This window comes from Rosa chinensis, chromosome 7, assembly GCF_002994745.2.
Source record: "Rosa chinensis cultivar Old Blush chromosome 7, RchiOBHm-V2, whole genome shotgun sequence".
Lineage (NCBI taxonomy): Eukaryota > Viridiplantae > Streptophyta > Magnoliopsida > Rosales > Rosaceae > Rosa > Rosa chinensis.
In genome coordinates this window covers 23620855-23644552 of record NC_037094.1, presented here as the reverse complement: position 1 = coordinate 23644552, position 23698 = coordinate 23620855, and the positions used below count along the sequence as shown (strand labels likewise).

At 37.9% G+C, this 23698-nt stretch overlaps 3 protein-coding genes and 1 long non-coding RNA gene across 6 annotated transcripts; 1 reads left to right on the top strand and 3 right to left on the bottom strand.

Annotated features, from left to right (window-relative positions):
- Window positions 1-840: 840 nt before the first annotated feature.
- On the bottom strand, window positions 841-22613 carry LOC121050628. The gene is made up of 3 exons (XM_040511377.1): window positions 22345-22613; window positions 21881-22060; window positions 841-1134 (listed from the first exon to the last, which is right to left on the bottom strand). Exons 2-3 carry the CDS (start codon window positions 22037-22039, stop codon window positions 841-843), a joined length of 453 nt encoding a protein of 150 aa, XP_040367311.1. The 5' UTR covers window positions 22040-22060; window positions 22345-22613.
- On the bottom strand, window positions 8220-16160 carry LOC112175809. 3 transcript variants are annotated; one of them, XR_005802573.1, is made up of 8 exons: window positions 15845-16160; window positions 15096-15208; window positions 14409-14483; window positions 12973-13114; window positions 10682-12095; window positions 10214-10414; window positions 8766-9803; window positions 8220-8474 (listed from the first exon to the last, which is right to left on the bottom strand). It is a non-coding gene; the product is annotated as an uncharacterized LOC112175809 (long non-coding RNA). The 3 variants fall into 3 exon arrangements; XR_005802574.1 differs by having other exon boundaries at window positions 10214-12095; window positions 14409-14525; XR_005802572.1 differs by having other exon boundaries at window positions 10214-12095.
- On the top strand, window positions 18435-19865 carry LOC112179032 (receptor-like protein EIX2). Its single transcript, XM_024317337.2, has 2 exons — window positions 18435-19458; window positions 19633-19865. Exon 1 carries the CDS (start codon window positions 18565-18567, stop codon window positions 19453-19455), a length of 891 nt encoding a protein of 296 aa, XP_024173105.2. The 5' UTR covers window positions 18435-18564; the 3' UTR covers window positions 19456-19458; window positions 19633-19865.
- A 2-nt stretch (window positions 22614-22615) lies between the features above and the next one.
- Window positions 22616-23383, bottom strand: LOC121050627. The gene has a single exon (XM_040511376.1). The coding sequence runs from the start codon at window positions 23381-23383 to the stop codon at window positions 22616-22618; it is 768 nt and encodes a 255-aa protein (XP_040367310.1).
- Between the last annotated feature and the right edge of the window lie 315 nt (window positions 23384-23698).

Genomic DNA, 23698 nt, shown 5'->3' with positions numbered 1-23698 from the left:
TATTTCTATACAAGGATAAAATAGTCAATAGACTATATCATATTTAAAAATAACGCAATACTTCCCATGAAAAAATGAGAAGGTTTTCCAAAATTAGGAACTTTTTAAATTTAAAAAATAAAAATAAAAGCCAATTGACATGTGCAGAGCACATGTTAAGGGGCTAGTAACTATCTATCCAAATTCTCAAGCCATGGCCATGTACCTTTATTTATTTATTTGTCAATCACACGGTGTCCTCAAACGCTTTCCTAGGCCCAAAGACTAATCCGTGCTCAGGGGATATTGTCAGAACGCTTCCTCCCCCTTGGCCACCAAGAATATATTGGGATTTAACTCCAATAAGCGTCAGCAAGATTCGAACTCGGATGTGGGATTCCATACCTGGAGGCTCTTACCAACTCGACCACCTGTGGTGGTTATGGCCATGTAACTTGGTCAATGGCAACAATGCATAATCCTTTCATTTTTGGCTTTTCATGATCTTGACATGAAAATCAAAGTGATCTATCCGATATGAATTCATTAATGGTACTAATGGAAGAATTCTTTCCTTACAAAAGATAGTCCTTTTACATTATGGTGTCGAAAGGATTGAAGAAACCATAACATAGAATGATAACCTTTGACAGTTATCGTATTTTTTACATTATTGTTGTCTACATACCAAATGTGACGGTATGAATAGAACTCCCCTTTGGAATTTGATAAAAAAAAGATTTGAAACATAAAAATACGATTTCACTCCATTGACAAGAATACCAAAAACAGAGAAATACAAGATTAGGTTTCCTCACTACATTCCCCATCAAAAATCAGAACCCGTACAAGTGAAATAGCTCAAGATAATAACTTTTCACCCATTGCTTCATCGTCATTCACTCCTCTTTCCTTAAAGACAACAGTTGCTAAGGAAATTTTCTTGCTTTTATTTACCTTCTCTATAATATAGGACTGGCGAGGTAAATAACATATGACCATTTTCTTCAACTTCTGAGCATGCTCAAGAATATATGTTGCTAACTCCAAGGCATTAGTAGGATAACCGGTGGAGAGTGCTACAGATACCTCCTCAAGCTGATGAATACAATCCAGATTTTGGGATTTCCAGTATTTCCTCTTAAAACCACATGCCTGAGAAGAAACAAGTAAATGAACTTTGAAAAAAATAAAATAAAATAAATTAGATACCAAGAAATAAGTTGAAGAATTTCTGAAATGTTATTCCCATAACTACACTTCCTACGGGTGATGGGTTATGACGGGTCATCTACTGATGCAATGCTCCGGATATCAAAATCTAAGCTCCAAAGTAACGTGTACGTATTACGGACAATTACTTCAAATTTTTTTATTAAATCAATAATGCTAGACATGTCATTGGTATATAGTGTGTTGTGTGACAGAGGGATGGAAGGGAATATTGACGTGCACTTACTTTCGGTTTGACAATGTGCAAGGTGTTGAAGGAAATCAGCTATTAGTGTGCCTAATCAAACTAGGAGTAGTAATAGGAGAGAAGGTTCTAGAGTTCTTAATCCGGCCTACTCGGATTAGTATTCCTTGTAACATTAGAACATGTACTTTGTAATCCCTATATATAGGGCTCCTATTCTCAATAATACGATTACACAATTCTCTCTACATTCTCTCTCGAATCTATTTTATTTAAACACGTTATCAGCACGAGTTCTAACCACAAACTAAAAACCAAAAACCCGAAAATCTTCTTCATCACCGCAGCTCCTAGCCCACGCTAGCCTCCCCTGCGCGCCTGCCCCTGCAGCACCTACGCATCCCTGCTGCCCTGCAGCACCAACGCACACCGATTGCATCCTTTTCTTTTACTGTGCACATCCATTTTCTTGCAAGCTCCAAAACGCCTAGTTCAGGACCTCAGATTAACTTTCTTCAGCAAAGTTGTTCGTCTATGTCTCTTCCATCTGACCTTCGAATTTCAGTCTCATCGGAGTTAGTTTGAGACCTGTACACCAATCGAAGTGAAAGTTGTTCAGAAGAGAATCTGCTCCGAATTTCAACAAGTAAGTCTTTATAATTAAAGTTCCTGCTTTTTGAAATTTATTTTCTCCTTCTTTTCATCGGGGACTTGCAACCTCCCTTCTTCTACATCCCACCTTTCTTATAACGTGGGTTCGATTATTGAAAGCGGAATCGTGGGGATTCACGCTATTAAAAGAACTAAGAGCGTTCGTAAGACTTCGGACTAAGAGCGTCCGTAAGCATCGATTTAACGAACTAAGAGCGTTCGTAAGCTACGGACTAAGAGCGTTCGTGAGCATCGATTTTGACCATTCAAACATCATTGTTTCGGTCTAATCCAAATATTCTTGGAAATCGATTTCTTGGTAGTATTAAGGCTCAGAAATCTTATATTAGTTTTCGTGGAAGCATTAACTCCGAAACTAATACGTTCTTGCTTTCCTTTTCAGGATGTAAGACTTGAACGAGCTCGATTTTACTCCATTGGATTATACGGGCACGAAATTTTCATGTGGGCTCAAAATGTTGAGCTCCACCTAATTGCCCTTGATTTATTGCCTACAATCCAGGAGTCTTGTTCTAAAAGAACCACTCAAGGCCCTCAAACTGAGATAGATAATTCCAGGTTTACCCTAATGAAGCGCCACATGACGATGGCCCTCCAGTTTGAGTACATGAATGAGGATAACACTAACAACCTTTGGGTTGCGCCTCGTGAACGTTTTAGTAACATTCACAATTTTCCAAACTTAGAAGCATGATGGAATAATATCCGCTTCTCTAAACTTTGAAAGAGTTATAAAATATTGTTCGGAGGCTCTCTACATCATATTATTGATGCATGATTGTGAAAAACACAAAAGAACAAATTGATTGAGAAAACCCTAACATGACCATAGGAGTCATGACGTTGAGGGTATAGGGTTGGACACCATGGCGCCACTTTTGGCCATGGTTGCACTATTCAACGCCATTGGTCCTAGGGACCATATGTTTTGTGTCAATACATCTCAATCAAGAGAGCATCCCTCTTCATGGTATTTTATGGAGTACCTTATCAATGATAATCAAGATATCGAGCTATAAAAGACTTTAAATCTGGCGATGAAGATAGAATGCCGCAGATTTTTATTTCGAATAGTCTTTTAATTTCCAAGAATTATGTAATGGCAATATGCCTTAGTCAATAAATGACATTTTGTATTAATTCTATCTTATGTGGCGCATCGAATTAAATATGATGTCTAGGAAAGTAATTGAGATTAGTGGTACTTAAGAGAGCCTTGCTCCACCGACATCTCTCTCTATACTTCCCTGGTCATATTTGATTGGAGTTACCAAACGGATAGAGTGACTACGATTTGCCTACGACTTTGATTTTATTTTGGATTAGATTATGGTCACGAAACTTTGATGTAATTAGTGGCTATTATTAATAAAGTATCGATTTATTTTAAATCAATGTCTTGGACATATTTTAATTTCGAACTTTATTATTTTTCAGTATGTTTCCCGGAGAGTTAGAATGCCTCGTGGATAGTGCAACTACACATACTATCCTTCGAAATAGGCAGCTATTTCTATGGATGACACCATCTCGATCTTCCGTGACTACGATGGCTGGATCATCTCAATTGATTCATGGTAGAGGACCAGCCCAATTTATGTTGCCAAATGGCACAATTTTAAATGTCACCGAAGCTCTTTATGCTCCTAGGGCAGGAAGAACCCTATTGAGTTTTAAAGATATAAGAGCCAATGGTTTTCATGCGGAAACGCATTGTGAGAATGGACAAGAGTTTCTTTGCATCACCTCTAACAACTACAGACATAAAAGAGTCTTAGAGAAACTTATGTGTCGATCTAGTGGGTTGTATGCAACCACTATTCGAATAATTGAATCCAATCACGTCATGAGAGATGATTTATGGGATTCTAACACATATAGGCTTTGGCATGACCGTTTGGGACACCCAGGTCGTGATATGATGATCCGTATATTAAAGACTTCACACAAACATCCATTTTTCATAACGAGAAGTAGTAAAACTCGAATTTCGGATCAAGGAGGAGCACCTGCGCCTCACAGCGCCTTTCCCCTTCAAGTCCCGCCACCACAGGCCGGCGCTGCCATCCCCCTGCGGCCCAAGGGTGGCTTTGATGCCACCTCTGCCCCCCTGACTCCAATTTCTACTTCTAAAGTCAATTGTGACTTCGTGGTTCAACCAAAATCCTCATTGGTTGTTTCTAAAGCCCATCATTCGTTCTGCAAAGCCTGCTCTTTAGCCAAATTAGGATCGAGACCATCCTATGCAAAGGACACTAAAGAAAATATACCATTCTTACAACGAATCCAAGGTGATATTTGTGGACCTATTCAACCACCATGCGGACCATTTAGATATTTTATAGTGTTGGTTGATGCATCGACACGCTGGTCACATGTCATGCTATTGTCCACTAGGAGCGCTGCATTTGCTAAACTCCTAGCCCAGATTATTAAGCTAAGGGCTCACCACCCTGGTCATCCTATTAAGTCTATAAGGTTAGACAATGCTGGGGAGTTTACATCAAAAACTTTTGATGATTATTGCATGTCCATTGGGATTGAAGTTGAACATCCAGTTCCTCATGTTCACACCCAAAATGGTCTCGCAGAAGCCGCCATTAAACGACTACAAATGGTCGCTAGGGCATTGGTAATGCGCACCAATCTCCCTATTTCTGCTTGGGGCTATGCAATATTGCATGTAGCTGTGCTTATTCGTCTGAGGCCCACTGCCACTCAACCCTTTTCTGCGTCCCAGATGGTGACTAGGTATGAGCCTAATGTCTCACACTTACGCATATTTGGGTGTGCAGTTTATGTGCCTATTGCGCCGCCACAGCGCACCAAAATACGTCCTCAATGACGATTAGGCATTTACGTTGGATATGATTCTCCAACGATTGTCCGCTATTTAGAACTCTTGACAGGCGATCTCTTTACCGCTAGATTTGCAGATTGTCACTTCGATGAGACAGTCTTCCCATCGTTAGGGGGAGATAAGAACATCAATGTTCAACAGGAACAACAGGAATGGTCGTGATCTGTCCCTACTCTGTCTCATCTAGATCCCCGAACCGCACAGTCCGAAAATTGAAGTGCGGAGAATTCTCGATCTTCAGAACGTAGCAGAATCGATGCCTGATGCATTTTCTGATATCGCTAAAGTGACGAGATCACATATACCTGCTGCAAATGTGCCTGCAAGGATTGATGTCCCTAAAATTAGAGGACATGACGCCACCTCAAGAGTACATGAGTATGGCGCCAACGTCCCCACCCTTGGTGACGTTGTGGCTAGGCCTATGGCTCCTGCCAGGAAGCACAGGAGGCCTATAGGTTCGATGGATTCTCACCCAAGAAAGAAAGCGAGTTTGGGACAAAATAATCCATTAATCATCGATGTAAATAATCCATCTCATGAGAATATTCAGGATTATGGTTATGTCCAAGAGATATCATTGGGGGACGCTCCAATGACAGAACCAATTCCAGAGAATAGAGAGATCTCCATGAATTACACTAGTGTACATGAGATGATGGATAGACATTCTATGGCAATTGATGATGCATTTGCATATCATGTTGCAAAAGGAATCATAGAATATGATGATATTGAACCTCGCTCTGTCGAAGAATGTCAACGAAGAGCGGATTGGTCTAAATGGAAAGATGCGATCCAGGCTGAATTAGATTCACTAGCAAAGAGACAGGTATTTGGGCCTATAACGCAGACACCCCCAGATGTAAAACCTGTTGGCCATAAATGGGTTTTTGTTAGAAAGTGTAATGAGAAAAATGAGGTGGTTAGATATAAAGCCCGCCTCGTGGCGCAAGGTTTCTCACAACGCCCTGGAATCGACTACGAGGAGACATATTCTCCCGTAATGGACGTTATAACGTTCCACTACCTTGTCATTTTGGTAGTTTCCGAAAAACTTGATATGCAGCTTATGGATGTGGTTACAGCATATCTCTATGGAGACCTAGATTCAGAGATATATATATATATATATATATATATATATATATATATATATATATATGAAGGTTCCAGATGGACTTCAATTACCCAAATCAAGTGGCTCTAAACCACAGAGCACGTTTTCAATAAGATTAAAACGCTCACTATATATATGGATTAAAACAATCGGACGGATGTGGTATAACCGTCTAAGTGATTACTTGATTGGGAAGGGATATATTAATAACGAACTATGCCCATGCGTGTTCATAAAAAGAACAAGTTCCGGATTTGCAATCGTAGCAGTTTATGTCGATGACATGAACCTAATTGGAACTCTAGATGAGTTAAAGGAAACTGCTACATATTTGAAATCCGAATTTGAGATGAAAGATCTTGGGAAAACACGGTTTTGTATCAGTTTAGAACTTGAGCACCGTAGTGATGGGATTTTGATCAATCAGTCTACATATACTCAGAAAATCCTAAGGCGCTTTAATGAAGATAAAGCAAAGTCTGTGAGTACTCTCATGATCGGCCGTAGTCTTGAGCCAGGAAAAGATCCGTTTCGTCCAAAGGATGAGGACGAAGAATCATTAGAGGCCGAAGTGCCCTATTTAAGTGCAATAGGCGCATTATTGTACTTAGCTCAATGCATAAGACCGGATATCTCATTCGCAGTGAACTTGTTAGCTAGACATAGCTCTGCGCCAACACGCCGCCATTGGATTGGTATAAAGACAATCTTTCGATACCTAAGAGGTACGATTGATATGGGCCTATTTTATCCCTACAGAGAGAAGAGGAATGACGGAAAAATGGGATCGGACCCCATTAGGCATGGAGCCACCGTCCACCATGATAAAGTGGCCGGCCATATTGCCGCCAACGCTGCCACCACCACTAAGGGTGGCCGGCCTCACCCTACTCCCCTCCATCAAAACGACAACAATGTTTTGATAGGTTTTGCTGATGCAGGGTATCTCTCTGACCCTCACAAAGGTCGCTCCTAAACGGGTTATGTCTTTACCATGGGAAGCACTGCAATATCTTAGAGGTCTATAAAACAGACCCTTGTTGCTACTTCCTCAAATCATGCAGAGATTATTGCTCTACATGAAGCTGTGCGTGAATGCATATGGCTAAGGTCTATAATTAGACATATTCAAGGAAGTTGTAGTTTAAAGTCTACCACAGATGCTACATGTATTTATGAGGATAATGCAGCTTGTATTGAACAAATGAAGTTAAGTTTCATCAAGGGCGACAACACCAAGCACATATCGCCTAAATTCTTTTATAATCAACAACAACAATTATACATAATACTAAAGATGGATGCACTGTTCATCCATGTTCATCACTGTTCATGTAACAGTGGAATGACGGTTTTGCCCCCTTTTTTTTATTGAAATTACAGTTCTGCCATATATATATATATATATATATATATATATATTTTACAATTCAGCCATATATCCTTTCAATTTAATTTCCTTTTTATTTATTTATAACTCAGCTATATATCCTTTCACTTTGATTTTATTTTGTATTTATAAATTTCTGCAAATTATGAAAAAAGTTTGTTTTTTTGTTGTTTGCTGTATTCATTTATTGTTAATCTATTATTAACAAAAAAAAAAATATATTCTAACTAGCGCCGATGTTTTTTAGATTATGAGTATTCATCTATTATATATGAAACTGGGAAAAAAAAACAAACCCACAGCATCGCGCGGACACGTTTTCTAGTCACTTCTAAAGATTGAAGTGAATCAAATCCGATCAGAGGATAATGTAGAGGACTTATTCACTAAGTCGTTACCTAAATCCACCTTCGAGAAACATGTGAAGAGCATCGGATTAAGAAAGTTATCCGAACTCCCATGATTATAGCAATCAGGGGGAGATGTCGACATTAGGGGGAGTTATGATGTCTACATGTTCAATCTCGAAAAGTGAAGGACGTGTTGTGCTCTTTTTGTCCTTCGACCAGGGTTATTTTTGTCCCACAGAGTTTTTGTTACCTGGCAAGGTTTTTAACGAGGCAACAAATGAAGCGTCACCACCAAGTTTGAAGCGGCACAAGGGGGAGTGTTGAAGGAAATCAGCTATTAGTGTGCCTAATCAAACTAGGAGTAGTAATAGGAGAGAAGGTTCTAGAGTTCCTAATCCTACTCGGATTAGCATTCCTTGTAACATTAGAACATGTACTTTGTAATCCCTATATATAGGGCTCCTATTCTCAATAATACGATTACACAATTCTCTCAACATTCTCTCTCGAATCTATTTTACTTAAACACAAGGAAGGGTAAGAATTGATGTACAAAGTCTTCAGATTAGGCACTCCTCTCAGAAGAGAGACCATTGCAGGGACTAGGTCATCAGTCAAGCTCTTAATATGCACACCCAGGTAGTACCATCCAATGGGGCATGCATGGAACCTTCCCTGAGCAATACCTGCAATATCACAAAGATTAAGGTAAACTCTAAAATAGACCAAATCTGATCACCCAAAAGGCCAAAACCCTGTTAAAAAAAACTGGTATCAACAGTTCAGCGAAATGCAACATATTTTCAGAAACCATACAAGTAATCAATATATAGTAAGAAAAAGCCTAAATCCATATCATGTTTCGTTATTTACATAATTCATTTACGAAATCAAGTGTTTCTGGTTTTCTGTATTATTTAACAGGGGGGTGGGGGTAATAGAAAGAAAGCTGTCTCTGAAGGGTGATGTATCTTTACCTTAATAGTCTCCCGCTCAGAACAAGTGATTTAACCCTGTAGAAACTGCAAAGAACCTCAAATGCATTGTCAAAGTCATATTCATCTCCCTTTTGCTTCAGAAAGATATGAGCTTTTTCTAAACGCATAAATTTCCCCAAATTTTGGTAATTCAACAAATTCCCAATCCATTTAAAATACTTCAGATTTGGGGTATAAGCATTTAATGATTTGGTAATAGAGCTGCTAGCTTGACTATTTTCCCACTCTATACTTATCTCTGCAAGTTTCTCACCTGAGATGCTAAAATGGCAGGGGTCACTATTATAGGTAAACACCAATGTAAATGATTCCAAAGACGAGCTTTCAAGTGGGAAACTTCCCACATGAACATTTTCTGACAATAGTTCCTTAATGAATTTGCATGAGCATGAGATCCATTTTCCAAACCCATCATCCATTCTAACACTAGTCAACTTCAAGTACTGGAGATTATTGGAACAAGCAAAGGAGGGTGCTTAGTGTTGATCAACATTGACCTCAAAGATTCACAGCAATAGATGCAAGGTGGCAATTCAGGTGTTGCCCCATCTTTTGTATTCAACCTCAACTCAACATCAAGCACTTCAACATTGCACCTCACTGCAATAAGGATCCAAGTCATCATTCGGAAACTCTCTTCTGAAATTCCTGCAGAGAAACGCCAATGAATACGAAAGCTCTTTATCTTATCATCCGTGCGACGAATCATATACCTATCTATACAATTCAACATGTGCAATTGCTGCTGCCTGTTTCCATAAAAGGAAGAAAAATTCAATGATGGAGTTGATAGATAAAACTCTCTGCATCTTTTGGACATGCTACCCACGCGAGTGAGATATCTAAAACGGACCAATGAAAGAATTTGGTGAGCAACTTCACATGGAACACTACTCAATCTGTCTACCATGGGGTCAGCACAAGCTCCTTGAGCTTGAGAAGTTGCAGTTGCCAATGACTTATGCATGTGTTCCATGATCCTTGGTCTTGCTTTGTTTTTGTTAGAGCAAATCACACCTAATAGTATTGATGACATGCGAACAAAACTAATGTAAATACTAAAGACATGATATATCTACTATTAAGCCTACCGCCTACGACCATTTAATCTCTATATGCTTCTAATCTGTATATACATTCGACATTTTATAGGTCTATGTTTGAGCAACTCTTAAACAGCAACAAAAATTGCAATAAATAGAAACTATAAGTCTAGCAAGTTGTTGAACCAAATCCAATATCAGAGAGCAAGAAACAAAACAAGAATTGAAAATTTTTCAATATAAAAGGGGATTACGTGCAACACTTACTGCAAACAACCCTAATTGCTTTCTCCTTCAATGAAATTCAAAATTCATGAAAATAAAAAAGCTAAAAAAAAATTTAAAAAAACTACAGTAATCGTGTACATTAGTATGTGGGATTACCCAAAATCGATTCATCTGATCTGATCCAAAGCCTTGGCGCACTCAATTAGCCCTTGAGGATTTCCGAACAACTGCGAACTCAAGAACTCTTATACCATGTGACACAACCACAGGGTCCCAACAGCTAAAGTTTTTAGAGTACAGAATATATTCAAGATAATGGACGGTTACTGAAGTGACAGTGTCCACCAATGTATGTAACTGAAGGCAATTTCCAAAACCAGAGATGTCACTATAAATGCAGCAAACAAGTAGAACATGTATGACTTAATAAGTAGTTGCTACATCCTAGTCCTAGTTCTAATACTTCACTAGCTTAAGCAGGTCATTATACTGATTTGGTATTCCATTGGTCAAATTCACATAGATGAGTCACATGTTCACATGATATGGTAGTTCTACATTCCAAACAAACTCAAAGGAAATACATGGTCACACATAGGTCAAATAAATGAAAACTATATTCACCTGGACTCCCAGTTCCTCGTGTAGATAAGCCAATCCTTGAGCAGCACCAAGCATTATTTGTAACCTCGTGATCCAAGGAAGAGGTTTCAAAGCCCTGTTGAAAAGATGATCTTCTAAGCTTCTATTAGGCATATATTCATATACCAATAGCCGTTGAATCCCTCTTTCTCCATTTATAGAGCAATATCCTGGAAGCTTTACCAGATTTGGGTGATTTACCACACCGAGAAATTGAACCTCTGCAAGCCATGCTTTATGACCCGATATGAAAAGAGCAAAGAACCACAAGCTTGACAACTAAATAGATAAAAATGATAGAGAGGCACACAATGTCTCCAAAATGGGTGTTTAAAAAAGGATAACTTTGAACTTAGAGTTCAGTTGAATATGCGAGACTTTCTCAACAGTTTAAAAGAGTAATGGGATGCATCTTTTACACAGGCCAATATCATCTCAAGGGCTTAATCATTACTTCTATCCATTCTCAAATATAAAGTACTATTTCCAAAAAATTTGACAATCTGTTCCAATTCATGCTCTTGAGAGTAAAAATCTCTTTCTTTAGTAACTGGTAAGAGCATTGTCAGACAAAGAACACTGCATAAATGTTTTCCAGCTGAGAGAAACAAGTCTATTTACCATTCACTTTAGGAATGGTTTTCGAGCACTGCATGAAAACCATTTGCCTTATATTAGTATTCACCTTCCTTTTGGTTCTTGCTAACACTGAAAATTAAATTATTGTCTCCACATTCCTAGAGTTCCAGCACCAGATGGATTCCAAGGTCCACAATTGTCATATACCACAGAACTACATGTAGGGTCGTGAACTAATGTATAACACAGAACTTCCGTGACTTGATCAATAGAAGACATTCAAATTTCTTTCAACCTCAATAGAAAATCATTTTGTCGCATTTAGTTTTTTTCATGCCCTACTCACTTTAGCAAATTCTCTATTGATTATTTACAGGATGGGTTGGTAACCCCATGCCCTTTTTTCCACCCCACTTACTACCACTCACAATCATTCAACATCCAAGACTAAGAAAACCAACCAACCAACCAACCAGGTAGTAATGGAGAAAATCCAAGTGGAAGAAAAACAGACAGAAAAAATGGAAAAATTAACCAAACAGCTAAAGTTCCGTAATGAAGATAAGAATTGGAACCTGTATGCTATGTGGATTCAACTTTTCTATGGCAACCAAAATTGGACTACCCTGGCCATTTTTGGGCATGATTATTCCTTTATACACACTCTGAAAGCCTCCTTCACCAAGCTTTTGCAACCTGCTGAAGCCATTGGTTGAATCCCTGAGCTCTTGGAATGAGAAAGCCTTCAAATTCTGCTCTTTCTCTTTGTACAATTATGGTATGCTTCTTAGTGAAGGTAGAGATTTCGAGGCAGGGTCTAATACCGGAGTTAAGGAGCACACATCAAACCCAACAAACCACACCCAATCAGTAACCACCATGACAAACATTAAAACACAAATTGAAGGGGGGAAAAAAGTATCATTATTTTGTATAAATATTTGAGGCTAAACATGTCCAAACAGATTGTGTTGAATTAGTCCAAGCAGTGTCGAGTTTATCTTTGGATTTTTTTACCTCTGGGGTTCTTAATGGAGGATCTTAAATATAGCTTAGAGCAGGCTTCTTCAGCCTCTTTACGTCATATTAGGAGATCAGGTAACAAGGTTAGCCCATTCTTTAGTTCAAATGGCTAGTCATTTGCAAATATAGATTTACCTCCATTATTACCATTTTTACCCTGAAGAAAAAGGGCTTCATGCATATATAGATGTAGCTTAATTTCACTAACTTATACCTTTCTCAATGTTTTAACATATTAGTTCACGACTACTGATAAAACAACCAAAGTACATGCCAAAAGGCCATAGGCAGATACAAATCATCAAGCACTTAGCCACTAGGTTTGCATACTTCTGTACAAGAGAGTAGGTCAGAGCAGAAACATAATGTTAGCCTTTCAGAAAAATAAAGAGAACATTGCATGGAAAGTCTGAGATATATTTATTATCTCCATCATCATGACCAGCAGGCCAAAGCCTCTATGATCCGCAGCAAGTAATATTGAAACATTAATTCACAGAATGCGCTTCATTAATTTGAAACACCAAAGAGTATGATCAACACCAACTACATTGTCTAATTCATTCACAGCAACTATGAATAACAACTATGTCACAGCAGAAAGCTGTAATCTTCAATGCAAGTCAGCATACAAAGGTTTTAAAGTTAATATCCAAACCTCAGGAACGCACATTCTGCTGTCAAGGATAGGTAAGATGACCTGAAAACAGCCGAAGATGGCCATAGGAGTTTTGCAGTAAGGCCTTAAGACAGTGTTTTCTCAAGCTTTAACAAATGAAGGGATTTCCACACTGCCCACCTGATGCCATGAACCTGCACCCAAACATCTGAATAAGTCACAATCTAAACAAGGATCCCTACTTGATACATGAATCAAAATTCAAACGTAAACAAGAATTCACATTCTGAATGACATTTCATGCAGCTAATTCAATTCACATTTAAAGTCGAGTACACAGAGAAGAGTGCCAAATATATAAAAGCAGTAAAAGACTAATTAAAATGCACCCAAAAGGAGGGATAGTAGAGCATCTACTGTCTAGGTTCACACACCACATCATTCTACCGAAAAATGATTCAAAGAATTGCATTTAAAAAGAAAAAATAATAAATAAATAAATAAATATTCAAACTCTATCTTTATCAGCTGTAAGAATACTATGATTCCAATTCATGTTGAGCCTGTAATGACATGAAAGCTTCAACAATGAGGGAAAAAGAAGAAGCATGTCCTTAGGTTGGCTTGATGAGTAAACAGAATTATATCCTAGATGAATCTGTTTATTCAGACCCAAAACTGCATTATAAGTTTTGGGTCGTAAATCACATTCCACCCACCCAGCAATGCTAGTATGAACATCATTCAAACAAAAACATTATTCAGGATGTAGAATGTAGCAGCACAACAAAAGTAGTTATTTTCCCTCCCTATAAATACACCCCCTTAAAGTCTAATGCCAATGAAAATATGCAGCAAGCATGTGTATGTACACCAGATTATGGATACATTCAGTTCATTTGAGAGGAGTGTTATTAAACCCATGTACACCAGATTATACAGAGATACATAAAGATTATTTTGTCCTTGTCAGTTTCACTTATGTACACCAGCATGTATGCATTTGAATATTTTGTAAATTTGAAACAGTGTGTTAAACCTAGGGTTTGTCTAGGGTAGCTGTCGAAGGATGAGAAAATTATGAGAAAGCACTAGAACTTCAGGGTTAACATTTTACTGAATATATTTAAGCAGGAAAAACAGAAGCAATAGTGCATGCAGAATAAGAAATACATCTTCCTCACCACCACACTGCTCCTCCAGTGCCGTCTTTATATATATCTTCTTTGGTTACCCTCTCATCATCAAATTTGTTCATGAGAAACACAAATCTTAATGGCATGGTAACAGGATAACGCTCAGCGATGATTAGCAACCTAAGTTACCCACTTTGTGTCCTACATGCTTCTGAAACTTTCTGAATGTAAAACCACAACTAGGATTGATGTAGTAAAATCATGACAATCAAATTTAAGTCATCCACAAATGCAAAAATTGTGAGCACATTTCAGCGGATGCATGACAGAAAATTGAGAACCAGATGCGTACCAATGATCAGAAAGCATTGGCCTGATAAAGGCCTAGTAACGTCCACCATGCACCCTGCCGCTGTGTACCAATACACTGCAAACAACCACCAAATGCCCAAGTACAATATGATCCTTTCTATTCCAGAATGGTAATAAGATTATAGAATTACAAAGAAGCAATCTCAATAAGTTTGTGAATCAAATCAATTACAAAAATGTCTTCCCCAGCCTTTATTTATCAGTAAAACTCATAGTTGTCATATCATCCTATCTATTTCAGAATGGTAAGAAGATCAGCACATATATCTATGTGAACATAAATTGACTTGATTGTTCCTTAACTACAAAATACTGCTCTTTTTGAAGAAAGAAAAGGATAATGTATGCACTGGCACTTACTAACTGAAAATCAGCTAGTTTTCATTTTGGGGTGAACAACCAAGGAATTTCCAAACAGCAAAATCCAGTCATTGTAATATAAGTCAAGATATTTATCCGTCAAACATCTCAGATCAACTTTGACACTCAAAAACAGATTAAGCATGCACCTACATTATCTAATTCATTCACAGCAACTATGAATAACAACTATGTCACAGCAGAAAGCTGTATCTTCAATGCAAGTCAGCATATTACAAAGGTTTTAAAGTTAATATCTGAACTCCTCAGGAATGCACATTCTGCTGTCAAGGATAAGTAAGATGACCTGAAAACAGCCGAAGATGGCCAAAGGAGTTTTCCAGTAAGGCCTTAAGACAATGTTTTCTCAAGCTTTAACAAATGAAGGGATTTCCACACTGCCCACCTGATGCCATCAACCTGCACCCAAAACCTGAATAAGTCACAATCTAAACAGAGATCCCTACTTGATACATGAATCAAAATTCAAACTTAAACAAGAATTCACATTGTGAATGACATTTCATGCAGCTATTTCAATTCACATTTAATTTCAAGTACGCGGAGAAGAGTGCCAAATATATAAAAGCAGTAAAAGACTAATTAACATGCACCCAAATGGAGGGATAGTAGAGCATCTACTGTCTAGGTTCACACAGCACATCATTCTACCGAAAAATGATTCAAAGAATTGCATTTAAAAAGAAAAAATAATAAATAAATAAATAATTCAAACTCTATCTTTATCAGCTGTAAGAATACTATGATTCCAATTCATGTTGAGCCTGTAACGACATGAAAACTTCAACACTGAGGGAAAAAGAAGAAGCATGTCGTTAGGTTGGCTTGATGAGTAAACTGAATTATATCCCAGAGTTACAGCATTGGGTTTTTACTAAAGTCTTGTAATTTTTACCCAAGTCCTCTGCTTTTAGCATTGGGTTTTAGTTGCAACAAGAGCACACGTTGAGCCCAACCAAGCACACGCAATTAAAATTCTTTAGTAAACAAATAACTTTGTGGGTAGTGAGTGAGTGAGAAAGAGAATGGAAGTACCCAATGAAGTCAGGAATTGGGATTCTGGCGGCGAAGGTCTTGGATTAAGCTTCCGAGCTCTTTGCGAGCAGATTCTCTTCCAAACCTGAAAAGAATGGAATTCCGGGAAGTGAGAGAAAGTAAGTACCAGCAGGAAACGGCAGAGAAGACTGGTGCCACTGCAACTGTCTGAACCAGAGTGAAAGCTTTCTCCATTTTCATGAATAGAGACAGAAGGAGAGGTTTTAGAGATTTCTAAAAGGAGTTTTCTCAATTTTACAAGAGAAGAGAGCATTGGGCTAGACTTGAGGGCCCAGCCCCAAGTACTACGTCATGTATTTTTAATATCACAAAAACTAGTATTCATTCAAAAAGGAGAGAAGCATAGAATCATTAGAATGATTGTACAAAACTACAATATGAGTAGTGCTGGGTCATCTTCTGTCATATTGTGAGACTAAGACTAAAGAAAATCAATGAAGAAAAAACCAATTTCCAAATTATGCCGATCAAGTCAGTCAATGAAGCAACTCCATTGCTTTGGAATAGTCACTGATAAGCATCCCCAGCAATCGTCATATAAGTTGTGCTGGGTCATCTTCTATCATAATGTAAGACTGAGACTTGCTTTGGAATGGACTGAAGCAACTCCATTGCTGTTTCCACGATTGTATATATGTAGTTTCCAAATTCCTTTTGCTTCAACTATATATTACTTCACTTTGGTTTGGTTGCATATCATCTTCATAATCATTTTTTTCAGTATAATGAGTAGTGGGTCTATGCATTCTGGTTTGGTTGGGCTTGTGTGCCTGGCCATTGCCTCTGCTATTTGTTGTTCAAGTGTTGGAAGCTCCAACAACATCATGTGCTTGGAGAGTGAAAGGCATGCTCTTCTCCAGTTCAAACAAGGCCTTGTGGATGACTCCAATGCTCTTGCCTCTTGGAAAAGTGAGAAAGATTGTTGCAAGTGGAGAGGAATAGAATGCAACAACCAAACAGGTCATGTTACCAGTCTTGATTTCTCCTTTAATTATGATGCATATTTCAGTTCTGCTGAAGTTCCTTTAAGTGGTGAAATTAGTCCTTCACTACTTGAATTGAGATATCTAAATTACTTGGACCTCAGTTCTATTGATTTTGGAGAAAATATGATTCCCAAGTTCATTGGCTCTTTGAGTCAATTGAAACAACTCAAACTTGCAGATGCTAATTTCAGTGGACCTGTTCCTCCCCAACTTGGGAACCTCTCTAATTTGCACACTCTTGATCTTTCCTTCAATGATTTTGAAGGAATGATGATTCCCAAATTCATTGGCTCTCTGAGTCAATTGAAAGAACTCAAACTTGTATATTCTAATTTCAGTGGACCTGTTCCTCCCCAACTTGGAAACGTCTCTAATTTGCACACTCTTGATCTTTCCTCCAATGATTTTGAAGGAATGATGATTCCCAAATTCATTGGCTCTCTGAGTCAATTGAAAGAGCTCAAACTTGCAGATGCTAATTTCAGTGGACCTGTTCCTCCCCAACTTGGGAACCTCTCTAATTTGCACACTCTTGATCTTTCCTCCAATGATTTTGAAGGAATGATGATTCCCAAATTCATTGGCTCTCTGAGTCAATTGAAAGAACTCAAACTTGCATATGCTAATTTCAGTGGACCTGTTCCTCCCCAACTTGGAAACCTCTCTAATTTGCACACTCTTGATCTTTACAGTAACCAAGTTGTTAGTCCTGAAAATCTTGAGTGGTTATCTCATCTTTCTTCCTTGAGATACCTGAACATGTCATATCTAGATTTGTCAAAGGTTGTGAATTGGCCACAATCTTTAAGCAAGCTCACTTCACTTACAGAGCTCAGGTTATCTTCGTGTAGTCTTCCTGGTGTCAATCTAAAATCACTTTCCTTTATTAATTCTTCCACCTCTCTTCAACTCCTTGACCTCTCTTTTAACTCTCTGCTTAATTCTTCAATATTTTATTGGATCGCCAATGTCAGCAGCAACTTTGTCCATATTGATCTCTCTTACAATCAACTTGAAGGTGGGATACCAAAAGGCTTTGAAAACTTATGCAGCTTAGAGTCGTTGACCTTATATCGCAACCAGTTGTCTGAAAACATTCAAGACTCTGTTAAAACCTTGTCTTGTGCTGAGAACACACTTGACACCTTGGACTTGGGTGCTAACCGGTTTTGGGGGTACTTGCCAGATTTGAAACGTTTTTCAAAGTTAAAAGTGTTATATCTTGACGGGAATCAACTAAATGGGTCTGTACCCGCGAGTGTCGGGCAACTCTCTAGCCTTGAAACATTATCTCTCTCCGGGAATTCTTTGAGTGGTGTCATAACAGAAGCCCACTTTTTGAACCTCTCTCGTTTACAATCTCTGGCCGTTTCTAATAACCGTTTCTCTATCAACCTGAGCTCTGATTGGAATCCACCATTTCAACTTACTGGTTGGTTAGATATGTCCTCTTGCAAGGTGGGCCCAGCTTTTCCCAAGTGGATTCTAAGGCAAACGAATCTTACCTATCTTTCTCTCTCTAATGCTGGACTATCAGGAAAACTGCCGAATCTGTCATCGACAAGCTTGAGTCTTCTGAATTTGGGAAAGAATAAATTATCTGGAAAAATACCAAGCTGGTTAGGCAATCTACAGGGAATTGGGATATTGCGTTTACATGATAACAACTTTTCAGGAGAATTGCCTTCTTTAGAGAACTGTACCGGATTATTGATGGTTGACCTTGGCAACAATAAGTTGTCGGGAAAGATACCAACATGGATTGGCCAAAGCCTAACAGACTTGGTGATTCTACGCTTACGGTCCAATGAGTTCAATGGAATCATACCCTTCTCACTGTGTAATCTAGCCAGCATTCATGTCTTGGACCTCTCTCACAACAATATTTCAGGAGGCTTGCCACATTGCTTCAATAACATAACCGCTTTGGCTCATGATTCGGGAGTTGGTGGTTTAATTGTGGAACTTGTGTGGAAAGGAATAGAAATTGAGTTTCCCAATATTACAGGTTTGAGAAGCATTGACATTTCAAGCAACTATTTGATTGGGAAAATTCCGCAAAGCATAGCAAATATGACACAGTTGATTTCTCTGAACCTGTCAAGAAACAATTTGATGGGAAAGCTTCCTGAAAACTTTGGTAACTTGAAGATGTTAGAATCTCTTGATTTGTCAAGAAACCAGATATCTGGTAAAATTCCTGCAAGTTTTGCGAGCTTAAACTTTCTTAGTGTCTTGGACTTATCATACAACAACTTGTCAGGAAGAATTCCAACTAGCACTCAACTTCAAAGTTTTGATGCTTCTAAATATATGGGAAATCATGGACTTTGTGGACCACCGCTGACACCAAATTGCTCACGAGATGGAGCAACTCAAGCTGATGATAACAAAGAACATGATAAAGATGGTCTCATAAGCCTGGGATTCTTTATCAGTGTAGTGCTGGGATTCGTCACTGGATTTTGGATGGTCTGCGGCAGTTTACTGCTTGAGACTTCTTATAGATATGCTTATTTCAGATTCCTGGACAATGCAAAAGATTGGATTTTTGTCAAAACTTCTGTGTACAAGGCAGAAGTGCAGAGGACACTTCAAAGATAAATGGTAAACTAAGCTACATAATACTTATTTTTTCTAGTGTTTATGTTTTCTGGCTAGATATACTTATAGAAACTCTTTCAAATTTATAGCATAACAATCGTTTGGAAACACAAAATATTTGTTCAATGTTTTAGAAATATTGTTTTTTGACTGTCATTTATTTTGACATGATGTTAGGAGATTCTGGCATTCAGGGAAATGATCCTAATTATCCCGGAAGTAAAAAAATTCAAGGCTTAATGTTGAAGGTTTTCAGATGTCGTTGCTTTCTCTTTCAGCAAGCAGAAATAACTATTATGCTTGTTTCTCTTGAGAAATGTGTATGAATAATGGATTGTATGTAGTATGAGCTGGTATAGCTTTTCATTCCATGCAACAAGACCTCTATTTAGCTTCCTAATCTTTCTGGCTGTAATTTAAACCTATCTTTCTCGATTGATTTCAAAGTAATTGGCTGCAATTATATATTTTTCCATTCCAGAGCATTTCAATTAATCAGATCTATTCCAATCTAACTTGATCATGTTTGTGCATGTTTATCAACTTGTTCTCCAGAAGTTTCATTTATGTCAGTCTAACTTGATCACTATAATAATAATAATCCATGTCTCCTAGTATTTCAACTGTTTTAATATCAGCCCTATACAGATAATCATATAGAGACAGGCCTTAATGCATTAGGTAGGGTCAAAGTACGACTGTTCCTATAAACGTACAATGTTTCTTAAAATACGATAGTTCAGGGGATGAATGGTTATGGAGGGTGAGAATTTACACAACTTGCGAACAAAGTAAATTAAAATGCAGCTAGTTCCTGACGTGCCAATGAATTATTGGCCTGAGAAAGGCGAGATGGAGATGTGATCAGTGGCAAGCTGCTTTGCCATGTGAAATCTGGTTTTCCATGGTAGGGATTCATGATGAGATCCCAATAGTTGCTCATATTCATGCACTGAAGCTAGCTGGTATAGTGCTATAAGAAGCAGTAACCGAAGAGATGCAAAACAATGGTATAGTTGCTCATTTGCATTCAGATGATAATGTAACAAATGGCTCGGGACCTAATTTCGTCATCATGTTTCCATTCTGATGGGAATGAATCGGCCATCTAGACATCCATGACATTTCACAACCTAAGATGATGCAGGAAGGATAAAAGTTGTTAGTCGCTTTACTAAGCTCGTGTACAGAATAACAATGAAATAGGGTTGAATTCTCCATCACACGATGCAGTGAGATCCGCTAACAAGATGCTTCCATTGTTCAATCTCTTTCTTTCCTCATCCTTTCTCAAACTAGGAAGCATCAAGCATCTGATACAAAAATGTAGGTAAAGCTAAAGCATACATATTAACACAAATAACTATCTATCCAAATTCTCAAGCCATGGCCATGTAAATTGATCAATGGCTACAATGCATAATCCTTTCATTTTTGGCTTTTCATGATCTTGACCTGAAAATCAAAGTGATCTATCTGATATGAATTCATTAATGGTACTAATGGAAGAATTCTTTCCTTACAAAAGATTATCCTTTTACATTATGGTGTCGAAAGGGTTGAAGAAACCATAACATAGAATGATTACCTTTGACGGTTATCGTATGTTTTACATTATTGTTGTCTACATACCAAATGTGACTGTATGACTAGAACTCCCCTTTTGCATTTGATATGGTACTTGATTTAAGCTCAAAAAGATTTGAAACATAAAAATACGATTTCACTCCATTGACAAGAATACCAAAAACAGAGAAATACAAGATTAGGTTTCCTCACTACATTCCCCATCAAAAACTACAAGATCAGAACCCGTACAAGTGAAATAGCTCAAAATAATAACTTTCACCCATTGCTTCATTGTCATTCACTCCCCTTTCCTTAAAGACAACAGTTGCAGAGGAAATTTTATTGCTTTTATTTACCTTCACTATAATATAGGACTGGCGAGGTAAATAACATATGACCATTTTCTTCAACTTCTGAGCATGCTCAAGAATATATGTCGCTAACTCCAAGGCATTAGTACTTTAGTAGGATAACCGGTGGAGAGTGCTATAGATACCTCCTCAAGCTGATGAATACAATCCAGATTTTGGGATTTCCAGTATTTCCTCTTAAAACCACATGCCTGAGAAGAAACAAATAAATGAATTTTGAAAAAAAAAAAAATTAGATACCAAGAAATAAGTTGAAGAACAGAAATATAGGAAATGTTATTCCCATAACTACACTTCCTATGGGTGATGGGTTATGACGGGTCATCTACTGATGCAATGCTCCGGATATCAAAATCTAAGCTCCAAAGTAACATGCATTACGGACAATTACTTCAAATTTTTTATTAAATCAATAATAATAGACATGTCATTGGTATATAGTGTGTTGTGTAGAGGGACGGAAGGGAATATTGACGTGCACTTACTTTCGGTTTAACAATGTGCAAGAAAGGGTAAGAATTGATGTACAAAGTCTTCAGATTAGGCACTCCTCTCAGAAGAGAGACCATTGCAGGGACTAGGTCATCAGTCAAGCTCTTAATATGCACACCCAAGTAAGTGGTACCATCCAATGGGGCATGCATGGAACCTTCCCTGAGCAATACCTGCAATATCACAAAGATTAAGGTAAACTCTAAAATAGACAAAATTTGATCACCCAAAACCCTGTTAAGAAAAACTGGTAACAACAGTTCAGCGAAACGCAAACATATTTTCAGAAACCATACAAGTAATCAATATATAGTAAGAAAAAGCCTAAATCCATATCATGTTTCGTTATCTACATAATTCATTTACGAAATCAAGTGTTTCTGGTTTTCTGTATTATTTAAAAGGGGGGTGGGGGTAATAGAAAGAAAGCTGTATCTGAAGGGTGATGTATCTTTACCTTAATAGCCTCCCCGCTCAGAACAAGTGACTTAACCCTGTAGAAACTGCAAAGAACCTCAAAAGCATTGTTAAAGTCATATTCATCTCCTTTTTGCTTCAGAAAGATATGAGCTTTTTCTAAACAAATAAATTTCCCCAAATTTTGGTAATTCAACAAATTCCCAAACCATTTAAAATACTTCAGATTTGGGGCATAAACATTTAATGATTTGGTAATACTGCTGCTAGCTTGACTATTTTCCGACTCTATACTTATCTCTGCAAGTTTCTCACTCTATACTTATCTGCGCAAGTTTCTCACCTGAGATGCTAAAATGACAGGGGTCACTATTATAGGTATACACCAATGTAAATGATTCCAAAGACGAGCTTTCAATGGTGAAACTTCCGACATGAACATTTTCTAACAATACTTCCTTAATGAATTTGCATGAGCATGAGATCCATTTGCCAAACCCATCATCCATTCTAACACTAGTCAACTTCAAGTACTGGAGATTATTGGAACAAGCAAAGGAGGGTGCTTTAAGAACCGTCTCTGTCCTGATCAACAGAGACCTCAAAGATTCACAACAATAGATGCAAGATGGCAATTCAAGTGTTGCCCCATCTTTTCTATTCAACCTCAACTCAAGATCAAGCACTTCAACATTGCACCTCACTGCAATAAGGATCCAAGTCATCATTCGCAAACTCTCTTCTGAAATTCCTGCACAGAAATCCCATTTAATACAAAAGCTCTTTATCTTATCCTCCCGGCGACCAATCATATACCTATCTATACAATTCAACAAGTTCAATTGCTGCTGCCTGTTTCCATACAAGGAAGAAAAATTCAATGATGGAGTTGAGAGATGAAACTCCCTGCATCTTTTGGACATGCTGCCCACACGAGTGAGATCTTTAAAACTGACCAATGAAAGAATATGGTGAGCAACTTCACATGGAACACTACTCAATCTGTCTACCATGGGGTCAGCAGAAGCTCCTTGAGCTTGAGAAGTTGCAGTCGCCAATGACTTATTCTTATGCTCCATAATATACTTGGTTTTGCTTTGTTTTTGGAAGAGCAAATTACACCTACAAGTATTGATGACATGCAAACAAAACTAATGTAAATACTGAATATACCATTAAGCCTACCGCCTACAACCATTTAATCTCCATATGCTTCTAATCTGTATATACATTTGACATTTTATAAGTCTATGTTTGAGCAACTCTTAAACAGCAACAAAAATTGCAATAAATAGAAACTATCAGTCTAGCTAGTAGTTGAACCAAAATCCAATATCAGAGAGCAAGAAACAAAATAAGAAAATTTTTCAATATAAAAGGGGATTATGTGCAAC